General features: G+C 44.8%; 1 protein-coding gene across 1 annotated transcript in view; it reads right to left on the reverse strand.

Moving 5' to 3' along the window:
- Nucleotides 1-1,097: 1,097 nt before the first annotated feature.
- Nucleotides 1,098-13,940, reverse strand: part of LOC306751633 (carboxyl-terminal PDZ ligand of neuronal nitric oxide synthase protein) — a gene marked incomplete at both ends in the record, with an annotated part of 31,230 nt that continues 18,387 nt past the window's right edge. The window contains 8 exons of the mRNA XM_079235247.1: nt 1,098-1,432; nt 3,087-3,273; nt 4,749-4,910; nt 9,176-9,348; nt 10,434-10,575; nt 11,429-11,537; nt 13,471-13,529; nt 13,632-13,724. Coding sequence (XP_079091373.1) covers nt 1,098-1,432; nt 3,087-3,273; nt 4,749-4,910; nt 9,176-9,348; nt 10,434-10,575; nt 11,429-11,537; nt 13,471-13,529; nt 13,632-13,724 — 1,260 coding nt within the window. The remainder of the gene's footprint in view (nt 1,433-3,086; nt 3,274-4,748; nt 4,911-9,175; nt 9,349-10,433; nt 10,576-11,428; nt 11,538-13,470; nt 13,530-13,631; nt 13,725-13,940) is intronic.

A 13,940-nucleotide genomic window follows, 5' to 3' on the forward strand; every position in this document is an offset into this window, starting at 1 on the left:
GTTTTAATAGACAAGATTCTCATGGACCTGTTTCTCATGGACACGGTTCTCATGGATACGGTTCTCATGGACATGGTTCTCATCAACCTGGTTCTCATCAACCTGGTTCTCATCAACATGGTTCTCATCAACCTTGTTCTCATCAACCTTGTTCTCATCAACCTTGTTCTCATCAACCTGGTTCTCATCAACCTTGTTCTCATCAACCTGGTTCTCATCAACCTGGTTCTCATCAACCTGGTTCTCATCAACCTGGTTCTCATCAACCTGGTTCTCATCAACCTGGTTCTCATCGACATGGTTCTCATCGACATGGTTCTCATCAACCTGGTTCTCATCAACACGGTTCTCATCAACACGGTTCTCATCAACCTGGTTCTCATCGACCTTGTTCTCATCAACACGGTTCTCATCGACATGGTTCTCATCAACCTGGTTCTCATCGACCTTGTTCTCATCAACCTGGTTCTCATCAACATGGTTCTCATCAACATGGTTCTCATCAACCTGGTTCTCATCAACATGGTTCTCATCAACCTGGTTCTCATCGACCTTGTTCTCATCAACCTGGTTCTCATCAACCTGGTTCTCATCGACATGGTTCTCATCAACCTGGTTCTCATCAACCTGGTTCTCATCAACCTGGTTCTCATCAACCTGGTTCTCATCAACACGGTTCTCATCAACCTGGTTCTCATCGACCTTGTTCTCATCAACCTGGTTCTCATCAACCTGGTTCTCATCGACATGGTTCTCATCAACCTGGTTCTCATCAACCTGGTTCTCATCAACCTGGTTCTCATCAACCTGGTTCTCATCAACCTGGTTCTCATCAACACGGTTCTCATCGAGTGGAAACTCACTGCCAAAAAGCGAATACATGTATTTCCCTAAATGAACGTATGACGGCTTGATTACAAAATGATTCGGTTCCCCTACGAGCTTCCAGTAACTTGACCTCCAGATGGTTTGACACACAGAACCATCTGAGAACCCATCAGTAGAACTGTTGAGAAAAGGGAGGTTCTTCAAGAACATCTTGGCAGGTGACTGTTTAAACCATCAATTGTTTCTAATAAACACTCAAAGGACTCGTCTTACTTTTCCTCCATGTTGGCCGAGTTCCTCAACGTGAACGGCACGATCTCGCTGCACGGGTTCCCTTTGGGTTCCGCGGCCCCGTTGGCCCTGACGAAGAGGTCCAGATCCCCGCTGACCGGAGGAGCCGGGTCGGTGCCGTTCTCCAGGTTGAGCAGGTTCAGGTAGGACTCGGCGCAGTCCACTCCGCCGGGGGAGAAGAGGGAGGGCTGGGGTGGCCATGCCGGCGTGGAGGTCCTGAGCTGGTCCAGGGTCTGGCTGTAGTGGTTCTTCAGACTCAGGGACAGGGCCTTTGTTACCGTGGAGACGGCGCTGCACGGTGACTGGTGCCCAGCTGGAAAAGACAAAACAAGTCAAGCTTCAACCCAGGGTTCACACACATTCTGACCAGTGGATTTCATGACTTTTCCAGGTTTTCCATGAGCGTAAGAACCCCGTCAACCGCTAACAAACACGGCGGCTTCTTCGTATTCCCTCTGAAGATCTCTCATCTCAGAATGGAGGCGCTGGCACCGCGCCAGTGGGAAGCACTTAGCACCGCCGCGTCTGAGATTAGCATTTTCTATCAGAGGGGCGAACGTGATTAATGAAAGCACGAAACACGGAGGTGTCGTTTAAAAAAATGTACACGCAAAGAACACACAAGTAAAAACACATTTGCCGCGTACACAGGTGACTCACACGTAAAACAAACACACATTCAGCTCTGCCCACTGTGTGTGTGTGTGTATTCATTATATTGGCAAGACTGACCGTTCTTTTAGCTCCTGTAAATACATCCTTCCTCCAAAAATCCTCCTTTGGGACAACGCGTGTGTGTGTGTGTGTGTTTATGTGTGTTTGTGTGTGTGTTTATGTGTGTGCAACAAAATAAGGTTGTTAACGCAACAAAAATATCAAAACTCCTACTGAGAACACAGTGTGAGCTAATGCGGACAGAATGTGTTTTTAAACCCATTATGATTATATAATCTGCTTTTTGTTCAGTGCACAGATGCTGTTGTGTGTAAGAGTTGCTTACACACGTTGTGTTAAGTATATGGCAAATCTTAACAATGATTTTCAAAGTGAGATCAATAATTCCATTCGGACATATTCTCACGGTTCATGAGTTCTACTTTTACAAAGGTGATCAACGCAGTGAGAGAGGTGTGGATTTAACAGTATGTGTATTATTATTGAGGACGTTGACCTGGTTTCTAATGTTTTGCCCAAACAACATTGCAAACATGAGGTGGGAGGAATATTAAAAACACATTTCAATATCCTGCAGTCTGGTGCAATAATACCACTAACTACAACCTCAGGAATACACATATAGTGATTTAACACCTAACTAACAGTGTCAACAGACAGTATTATCCTCCAGAATCTTATTTGTGGTCGATTTGTTGGACTGAATTGCATTCAATTGTGCCGTAAAAGGGCAAAGGGATGTTTTTGTTGCTCGTTAGATGTCGATTACTGACTAAAATATCCAAAAAAACTAAAACATGATGGATTGCCATGAGATTTACTGTCTTTGCCTTAAAAAACTTGCTTATAAAAGATGCTTTTATAAAATTAACTTCCCTGAAAATAACCAGAAAGCATGTTGAAGCTCTTCCTCTTCCTCCTCTTCCTCCACCGCCTCCTCCACCTCTTCCTTCTCCTCCTCCTCCTCATTCTTCATCATTAACATTCACTGGGCCTTTTCATCCGTCCTCATTACCGGGCCTCTTTCAGCTCGCAATCAAGACATCTTCAACATGCAATGGAAACCGGCAGCAGAATCTACAACAACGCCCACGCGGACGCAGAGGGGGGATCGTCCTGGCGTTCACCTGCAGAGCGGGGGTTCAATACCCGGCCCGCCTCTGCCCCATCAGACACAACGAGGTCATGAGCGACTACTGTTGGAGTGAGCAATGGCAGAGCCTGCAGCGCAGAGGAGGAACCTGGCCTGACAGGAGCTCATCTGAGGGATTACACCGTCCCCAGTCACTCACCGTGTCCGTTAGCTAGAGGCTCCCGTTGTGTTTTCGGGGAGCGGCCCTCCAGCTCCTTGAGCTGCTGCACCAGCAGCGCCAGGTGCTGCAGCAGGTCCCGGTTCTGCAGCAGCAGCTGGTGGACGCGGGCCTGAGCCTCCAGGCGGGCCGCGGTCTCTGCTGCCATCTGATCCTTCAGCAGCTGCACCTGTGGTGTGTTTGATTCATAAAGAAAAACGCACCTAGATGCATTATCCAGTAAACTGTTTTTTCTGTTTAATGCCTCAATTTCACTCACCTCCCACCTGGCCCACATCCCTTGTTTTTCTATCTAGTACCATGGGGATGGAATTGGATTTATAATCCTGCTCATATCTATAATCTGGACTGCATCTGAAGGTAATGATGGGACGGCTATTCCGGTGGGTCATTAACTCGCGGGTCGATTTTGCTACGGCGGTGAAATGAGCCGGATCCGACAGCAAACACTGAAGTAAATATGCGTTTGTGCTGCAGTTCCCTCAGATGACGCCATACAAAGGAGGCTTGAAGAGTCTATTGAGATGCACGGTCGCAAACGTTGCAGCGCTTGTGCTCCACCACGCTGCACCGACCGTCCTTCCTTCACCGAGTTGGTGCCGCCCCCTAGTGGCAGAGCAGCGGTACACGGTGATGAGGCTCACAGGTTACTGCAGCTTCAGTGAGAAAAACTGATGAACTCCAGATGTGTGATAGAGTGAAACAGAATGTGTATTAGCATTAAGCACATCGCAAATACTTTGCATTTTTGCACTTTCTTTATTGTTTAATTTCTTAAATTAATACGCTCTGCTAATTTGTTGTATATATTGAGTTTTGTTGTATATATTGAGTATTTTCATTCCAATATTTGTTCGATGTAACCTTGCTTGCTACTGTGACAAACAAATGTCCCCTTGGGGATGAACAAAGTATACATCTATCTAGCTAGCTAGCTAGCAAGCTATCTTTGGGAGGTATTGGTGGAATAAATGTCAATATCGTGACAAAACTGCAACACAAACCTATGCCTGTGTGTGTGTGTGTGTGTGTGTGTGTGTGTGTGTGTGTGTGTGTGTGTGTGTGTGTGTCTCTAATGACAAAAAGTCTAGTTGGCAAGATGTCATGAATGTCACTGAATAAGCCAAATAAAGGTAAATAATGAATGTGAACGGATCCATAACAGGAGTCAATCTGTCTCGTTCAGCTACTTGGGACTGAAAATTGAAGACAGAGTCCTTGTAAACTGTCTTTGACTGAGAACAGTTGAGCCTCATGTTTTAATCTATTCCATATGGATTATTGGGTTCCCCTGAAGAGGAACTATTGATTTGAAAAAAGCCTGTCGATGGATGATTATCATCAAAGGGCAAAGGGCTATGAGAAATGTCAATGTAATTATTGAAAGCACTGAACGAGTGAATCGAAGTGTATGTGTATTTATAGAAGAGCCAATATGAGGGAAGCTGAAACAATTCATTATTTTGGTAATCAATGAATTGTTTCAGTCGTTTTTTAATCAAATATAGTGACAATCACGAGGGATTTAATGCTTTTCTTTGCCACACATCAAAAGGAAATTAAATATCTTCATGCTCCGGACAAAATGAGACGTTTGAAGGCATCAATTTGGGCTCTGGGCGTTTTTTGAGGTGTGTTTCTTACCTGAGCGACGGCCACCTGCGTGTGCTGCTGCTGCTGCTGCAGCTGCTGCTGGAGCAGCTGCAGGTAGTGCTGCGACGCCAGCGGAGCGAGGGAGCGGGAGCAAGGGCTGCTGGGAGTCACGCCGTGGGACGTCACGGTGAACAGGGACCGCCGATCAAAGTCCTGAGCACAGACGCACACAGAGAAGAGCATCAAGCGGATGTACAAATTAAATAAGTCTGTGTAACTGCATACTTTGCTAACGCTGTCATGCAAACATGACTTTCTTTGGTACACAGTATATTGTAACGCCTACATCCCGCCACTAGAGGGCGACGCAGCACACGGTAAAGAGGTTCCTCCCTCTACCTCAGTACATCATTAGCTTCCCTGAAATAAGTGAGACATTTGAAATGCATGTCAAAAGAAAAGTACATTTAAAAACACAGAAAGAAATCCCACCACCATGCCGTCAAATCTGAATAGACCACACAGAAAGTTGGGATGGAGCAAATTATTATTGAGAGTGTTATTATCACAAAGATAATAGACAAAACAATTAAGCTAATGAGCAGATTAAAGCTCCTGTGGTTCGATCAGGATTTGGGGATTGATGAACAGAATAATGTAACAGTTCAGGACGAGGAGCTCAAATAAAACAATACTAGAAATGAAAAGTAATTGGAACTTTGGACCAGCTTTTTATTTATTTTTTTACTCAATTTAGACCCACATTTTTTATCATAAAAAGCTGTTTGATAAATTATGTTTTCAGGGCCTTTATTTAACAACCATTAGTAGCAGCCCTTGAAGTAAATAAATAAATAATAATAATCTTCCTCCCTCCTTCCCGCTCTTCCTCCCTCCATCTTGCTCTTCCTCCCTCCATCTTGCTCTTCCTCCCTCCATCTTGCTCTTCCTCCCTCCATCCCACTCTTCCTCCCTCCTTCCCGTTCTTCCTCCCTCCTTCCTCGCTCCTCCTCCCTCCTTCCCGCTCTACCTCCCTCAATCCCGCTCTTCCTCCCTCCATCCCGCTCTTCCTCCCTCCATCCCACTCTTCCTCCCTCCATCCCACTCTTCCTCCCTCCTTCCCTCTCTTCCTCCCTCCATCTTGCTCTTCCTCCCTCCTTCCCGCTCTTCCTCCCTCCTTCCCGCTCTTCCTCCCTCCATCCCGCTCTTCCTCCCTCCTTCCCGCTCTTCCTCCCTCCTTCCCGCTCTTCCTCCCTCCATCTTGCTCTTCCTCCCTCCTTCCCGCTCTTCCTCCCTCCATCCCGCTCTACCTCCCTCCTTCCCGCTCTTCCTCCCTCCATCCCGCTCTTCCTCCCTCCATCCCTCTCTTCCTCCCTCATCTTGCTCTTCCTCCCTCCTTCCCGCTCTTCCTCCCTCCATCCCGCTCTTCCTCCCTCCTTCCCGCTCTTCCTCCCTCCATCCCGCTCTTCCTCCCTCCATCCCGCTCTTCCTCCCTCCATCCCAGTCTTCCTCCCTCCTTCCCGCTCTTCCTCCCTCCTTCTTGCTCTTCCTCTCTCCATCCCGCTCTTCCTCCCTCCTTCCCGCTCTTCCTCCCTCCATCCCGCTCTTCCTCCCTCCATCCCGCTCTTCCTCCCTCCTTCCCGCTCTTCCTCCCTCCATCTTGCTCTTCCTCCCTCCATCCCGCTCTTCCTCCCTCCATCCCGCTCTACCTCCCTCCATCTTGCTCTTCCTCCCTCCTTCCCGCTCTTCCTCCCTCCTTCCCGCTCTTCCTCCCTCCATCTTGCTCTTCCTCCCTCCTTCCCGCTCTTCCTCCCTCCATCCCGCTCTTCCTCCCTCCATCCCGCTCTTCCTCCCTCCATCCCGCTCTTCCTCCCTCCATCCGTCTCTTTCTCCCTCCATCTTGCTCTTCCTCCCTCCATCCCGCTCTTCCTCCCTCCATCCCGCTCTTCCTCCCTCCTTCCCGCTCTTCCTCTCTCCATCCCGCTCTTCCTCCCTCCTTCTTGCTCTTCCTCCTTCTTGCTATTCCTCCATCCATCCTGCTCTTCCTCCCTCCATCTTGCTCTTCCTCCCTCCATCTTGCTCTTCCTCCCTCCATCCCGCTCTTCCTCCCTCCTTCCCGCTCTTCCTCCCTCCATCTTGCTCATCCTCCCTCCATCCCGCTCTTCCTCCCTCCATCCCGCTCTTCCTCCCTCCATCCCGCTCTTCCTCCCTCCATCCCGCTCTTCCTCCCTCCTTCCCACTCTTCCTCCCTCCATCTTGCTCTTCCTCCCACCTTCCCGCTCTTCCTCCCTCCATCCCGCTCTTCCTCCCTCCTTCTTGCTCTTCCTCCCTCCTTCTTGCTCTTCCTCCCTCCATCCCGCTCTTCTTCCCTCCTTCTTGCTCTTCCTCCCTCCATCCCGCTCTTCCTCCCTCCTTCTTGCTCTTCCTCCCTCCATCTTGCTCTTCCTCCCTCCATCTTGCTCTTCCTCCCTCCATCTTGCTCTTCCTCCCTCCTTCCCGTTCTTCCTCCCTCCTTCCCGTTCTTCCTCCCTCCTTCCTCGCTCCTCCTCCCTCCTTCCCACTCTTCCTCCCTCCATCCCTCTCTTCCTCCCTCCATCTTGCTCTTCCTCCCTCCATCCCGCTCTTCCTCCCTCCTTCTTGCTCTTCCTCCCTCCATCTTGCTCTTCCTCCCTCCATCTTGCTCTTCCTCCCTCCTTCTTGCTCTTCCTCCCTCCATCCCTCTCTTCCTCCCTCAATCCCTCTCTTCCTCCCTCCATCCCCCTCTCCTCCTTATCTCCGTAGAGCAGATGTTCATGAACCCCTCAACTGGATTACGGTGGCGTTTCTCAGAAATCAAAGGAAACAGACTGTTTTTAATGGGGGGATTAAGTGTCCCCCTCACAACCAGCAGGAATATTCCGGTCCCCCTTTCTCCAAATCCAACTCTCGCTCTCTTTCAGCAGCATGAACACCGCCGCGTCTCCCACACTCAAATCCCAGAGGAAAGCATCACGACACACCAAAGCCTGCATGTTTGCACCTTTTCATCCCGTGACAGAAAGATAACAGTCGGCTCCTAACTTGGTGAGGATTTAAAAAGCCGGCTGAATCTCAAACACAGGCAAACAGAATTATAGTCTCTTCGCCTCACGCAAGCGTGACCAGGTTGTTTCATGTCCACAGTATCGGCTGCCAACTGCAGTTAGTCAGGGAGATGAGGCCAGGGCTCCGGTCAGGAGATGACAAAGCACTGTACTGTACTTCCCAAGTTCAACGAGCCGTCGGCAGCTCAGCATCAGCACTGAGGCCGAAGTGAGGAATCGCAGCAGAGGTTCATTTCCCTGTAAAAGACAGAAAAGCTAAAAAAACTAAACGCTGTCATCATTTAAATGTGGATGCTGCTGCCGCCTCACGCCGATGTGAGTCCGCCCTTAAATCTCACTGTTGAGAGGTTGAGCTGTCTAATGGCTTTATGCAAAGATATCTCTATTATCTATCTCTATATGCTCTCTTAATGCAAAGACAACGGCTTGAGGAGTGAAACGCATATTATTACTTAAAGGGTGACGTGAAATCAAAATAGTTCATAATAATATCACATCCATTCCAGCTGTTAGTGTTGCCATGTCGGCAGTTGATTTAACAACTTTTACGACCTACTTAGCAACTTCTTTTTCAAAAGACGTCCCGAGCGACAAATCCAGCAAACCCTGCTTCCTTTCCCTTAAAGGCAGACGTCTAACGCTTCACAGTAAATGTTTCCAACGCTCTCATTGGCTGAGGCTCTCTGGATTAGATGTTTTCAGTGAATGACCCGCGAGTGTGTCCTAACTCCTGAATTATTTAATTTGACTATTGAACATCGTTATTGTTTCATTTTCTTTCTTCACAAAATATGCAGAGTTTACACGAGTCAGTTTATTCCAGTGTCTGTTTCCTCTCATGTTTCTGAGATGATTAGATTTATCTGACAGAGCTCGCTAGCTCCTCAGCACAACAAAGGGTCCTCCTCATTCATCTTTAATGCAGTAATGGGACTAAAAGCTGTAATGGTACATAGCCAACGATCTGGCTTGTTGAAAAAGGGGAAAAGAAATAGTATAAATGTTCATCACAGCACCGCCGAGCAATACCAGCCTGCAGATGTCAGTCAACCGTAGTAAATTCTAATTCAGAGGCTTAAATCCTCACAAAGTGTATTATCCTCTTTTAAAAAACTAATTATACCACAGCTGTAGAGTAGTATCATTACAATTGAAATTGATGAAACACAAAAAGTGTTAGTTTAGCTTTAAAACATGAAATATAAATCGCATTTTTCACCTGTGAAATTAAAAAAAGGCTGACTTTGGCTGAGCAAATACAGTATATTATGCCGAGCACAATAGAGTGCGCTTATTATAACCCTCTTGCCCGCAGCAATTCATTGTGTGCATGTGTGTGTGTGTGTGTGTGTGTGTGTGTGTGTGTGTGTGTGTGTGTGTGCTGCAGCCTCTTACTACGATGGTCTGTCCGGGTTTGACCACGTTCAGGTCAGCCAGACTCTGCATTATGTCACTGACTGCCTTCTCACAGAGCGACGAGCCAGCTGGAGGCTCTTCTCCGCCTCGTCTTCCTCCGGGTTTGCCGTCCTCCTCTTCCTCACCTTGTTCCGCCCCCGTGAGCTTACGACCTGTGGAGGAAAACACAAAGACGAAAAGCAAAACACAGAGCATGGAGATAAGAAAAGAGTGACGTGAATAAAATCTTCTTTGCAAGGAGGGAAAGGTGCACAGACTTACCATTTTGATCTTTTTTTTACTTTCATAACATAATACACACAAGAAAATAATTCACGAGAAAAACAAAGCTGTTGGAATGAATGATCTAGGAACATAGCGAGTGTAATGCAGTGCATGAGGTCACTGTTTCACAGCGTGTCTTCTGTTCGGCCTCCAAAGAGGTGGAACGCTCAGACAAACAGCAGCTGTACTGCTCACTTTAAATACCTTACTAATATATTGTCATTTACAGTTCTTGTGTTAGCTTTCTGCTAGCATTTTTTGTGTTAGCTTTCTGTTAGCATCTCTTGTGTCAACGGGTCGGTTTTGACCAGCTGTAAAATACACTAAAAACAATTATCCATCATCCAATGTGTTTCTCATCTCTTGGTGACCTTGTTATCTTCCTTATCCATGAACATATTGTTGTATGTTTTAATATTTTTGGTGTGGGCCTCTGGGCCTTGTCTTTGTCAGGATACCTCCATTTCAATTAAATAAATGGTAAAATGAACCTCAAGAGAATCATATAAATAAATAAAAGGTTGTTGTGTTACCTGACTATTACTGAGGGGTATTAGAACACATCTCTTGAATACATTTGTTTTTTCATTTTAGTATTATTAACTATAGTAACATCTATGGTGTTATGGGTCAATTTCGACCCATATATATTTACTTCAAGAAAAAGGCTTAAAAAAAAAAGCACAAAATGAAAAGTCATAACACAAAATATAGATTTGCAAGGTCAAACAACAACCAATCAAATAAATCTTATTTTTATAACTGGGACAAAACCGACCCTAACAACACAAAGGTCATCATTTCGAACCATAGCGTTTTATCATTTTATTTTTTTATTTTGTTGAAATAGAGGTTCCTGACAAAAAGCATTGATGCAATAAACACATCAATGTGGTTCTTGTATGCATTTAAAACCTAAAACGGGTCGGTGCCGCCCCGAACACAAGAGGAAGGTTAACCCGGCCGGCCTCACCGTCGCTGCCGGCCTCCTCGGTGGACTTGTCGCTCTCCCCGTCCGCCTGACCGTCGGCGTCCTGCTCCGCGTGCTGCAGACTCAGCTTGTGGCAAACGTCAAAGGCCTGGCCCACCGTGCGCACAATACGCATGGCCTGCGACTGTCGGACGAGAGAGAGAGGAAGGTGAGATTTCTTTAGGAATAAGTGTTCAACAACAAGCACCACAGCAAGTGATGTCGCTGGTTCTTTCCCGTCCCGTCTGCTCCAACACGAGAGGATCAGTGGAATCACTCGTCGTGATCTTTGGATGGACTGAAGACACGAGCGCTCAGGCGTCTTTGGCGTGCAGTTGAATACAAACGATCAAAAGCTAATAATAATATCACTTCTGTGGAACGATGCTCATTACGGCTGACTGATAGCACCGGGGCTGTGAGCCAAGACTGCAGCGATGGGAAGGAGATACTCGTCTGGAATATGCAGTTGTAAAATCGTATTCCAGCGCGTCTACTCTGTATTCACCGCAGGATGCGGATCTTAAAAAAAAAAAAAAAAAAAAAAAAAAAAAAAGGCACAGGAAATTAATTTAGCCACCGGAAATAAAATAAAACTTCAAACTAAAAATGATTAACTGAGCTGACATTATCAGGAAATGAATTCTTGAATCGAATATAAAAATTCAAAAAACGTAGAATACCAATAACCTTCAGTCAGAGGTAGCGAGACAGAACATTGTGGCTCTGAAGACTTCCTGTGTGCAGCTGGGTTTAAATCAAGGAGCGATGGAAAAAGAAAGCCTTTCTCTAAAGGCAACATGTATTCAGGCTTCAAGGCCGACTGACGCGTCTCCTCCCTCTCTGATGCTCTGACTGCCACTTTGTTTTCAGTTATTTAAACCGAGGTTGTGCGTGAAGCCTGTTGCCAAGAAAAGTGTGTCTGTAATCAGCTGTGCGTGTCGACAGTCAGGAGGTGTGTGTGTGTGTGTGTGAGTGTGTGTGGACTTTTCATGTACCGTCTTCTTGGACTTGAACACATTACATCGGAAGGAATTATTGGAACCATCTCTCGCGATGTAGCTGAAGATCTTCAAGTCCTGGGAGTCATGTGACACGTAGAAAATCCTAGAAAACATGACACCAAATTTAAATACATAGAAGTTACAGAAACCTAAATATATATATATAAATATATTTATCTAAATATATATAAAAAAATATATACATGTATATATATATTTATCTAAATATATATTTAAAAAAATATACATGTATATATATATACAAATATAAATATATATTATATAAAAATATGTATATATTGAAATATATATATATATATATACATTTAAAAAAAAAAATATATATAAAAAAATATAAATTTAAATTAAAAAAATATATAAAAAAATATGAACTCAAATTAAAAATATAAATTTAATTAAAAAATATACAAATTTAAATTTAAAAAATAATATATATACATAAAAATATAATATATATATATTACATATAAATCAAATAAAAGAGGAATATTTATAATATCATTATTCACTACACTACTGTAGGCTCGTCAGGATGCCGTCCTGTCCAGCCACCATGCAACACACTGCAGTGAACTGGGTGCATCTGCAGCTCCACTGGGAACCGGCCAAACAAATTACATTATGACCACAGTCACGTGAGAGTGTACTATGCATCCCCACGGTAACACAAGCAGCGAGGATAATTATATCTAGCACACACGCTTCCTTGGAGGGGCGTGGCTTTGCCGAAAGAGATCCTCGCCCTGATATATAATTTACAAAACACACATGTCACCCACCAGCTGGTTAGAGGTGTGATGCTAAGACACTTTTAAGTGGCTGCCTACTTCTTTCCATCTCGGAGATTTCCATTTCCACAAGGAGGTCGCCTTATTAGCTATAATTGCTTGTTAGCAGCCAAAAATAAAAATAACAAAAAATGTTTTTACCGTTCCCCTGACCATAAATCGCACCTGTAATATTTTACTGCTCTCTCCATTCTAAACGCACCTCATCCTCTCAGACAGGCAGTATTATTTTGACACTTTACGGTTTAATTGCTGCGAGTCGTTTAGCGGTGACTGACGGCTCCGCAGGCCGTTGATGATTGGTTGACAGGCTCCATCGCCATGTCAACAGAGGGAGGTAATGGGATGCGGCGGCCGTAATTAGAGCGTTTCCTTTGGGCTCACATGCTGAGAAGATTTGTGAAACAAACTGTACAGATTTACTGCCAGTTTACTGTGAATATACTCTGTGTGCGATGCTCCTGAAAGACACATGCTCCACCGAGTACAAGCACAAGCTATAGATTATTCATTATGCTATTTTATAGAAGTAAGTGCATTTGGCACATATAGCATCGTACATTGAAGCCCATTAGTCCTGCATGGTAAAGTACATAGTAGGGGTAAATTAAGCAACGCAGAGATTCATCCCCATAGGCCGAGCTGCAGGATTTCATTTCCACAGAGACGCACAGTATGTATGTAGAGTCTGCAGCAAAATCACAGTATTGATTAACTAGCACAGGGTTCATACACATTCTGAACAATGGATTTCATGACTTTTCCATGACTTTAAACCAAATTTCCATGACCAAACATTTAGTGAAGTCTGGGTGTAAACAGTAAAAAGTGAGTAAATGTAGTATTTAAACTAACAATGAGAACACAAAGCATACAGTAAACCTTAAATGACACAAATGAATGAGACAATAGTTTGATTAAAAGAATAAACATTTATATAGATGCCTGTATGTATGCCTGCTTATATTTTGAGCGTCTTTCTTTTAAAAGCATATTCATTATTTCAAACTCAGTGTAAATGAACGTCATGAACACATGAATATAACACGTTTACATGACTTTTTTGAATTTTTTTTTTTTTCAAGGACTTTTCCAGGCCTGGAAATAACCATTTTAAAATCCCATGACTTTTCCAGGTTTTCCATGACCGTGAGAACCCTGCTAGCAGGAACGTGCAAAATAGATGGAACAGCAGCCATATTTAATATTTAGTTTTTCCGGACTGACCTGTAGATGGGATCCTGCATGATGAGCATCTTGCTCTCATCCCACGTCCATTCTTTCCTCTGCGTAGGAGACAGGAGATCGTGATTAAGCACCGATAACGCAGCTTGTATTAAAAGAAAATTGCCGTTTAATTTCTGAATCCAGCAGAAAAGGGTTCTAACCTTCTGCTTCCTCCTCAGCAGCACCTTCACGCCGTCCACAGACACCACGATGTTCACTTTCTTCTTCTTGATGTTCTTGGCCTTGAATTCATACTAAGACAGACGGACAAAAAGAGAATCCATTAGGAACAGTAGTGTTAAACGCTTAAATAGTATTTTTAGTAGTAGGTTTTAAATACACTGCATGACAGTAAATGAAGCTTTGTTGTTGCTTTCATATTGAAGGTTCAGTTGCAGCTGATTACACATCATTTAATAAAAACACATGACAAATCAGTCAGGAGCTTGGAAACCATTAGCTTCACTAAT

This window comes from Taurulus bubalis, assembly GCF_910589615.1.
Source record: "Taurulus bubalis genome assembly, chromosome: 19".
In the NCBI taxonomy this organism is placed as follows: domain Eukaryota; kingdom Metazoa; phylum Chordata; class Actinopteri; order Perciformes; family Cottidae; genus Taurulus; species Taurulus bubalis.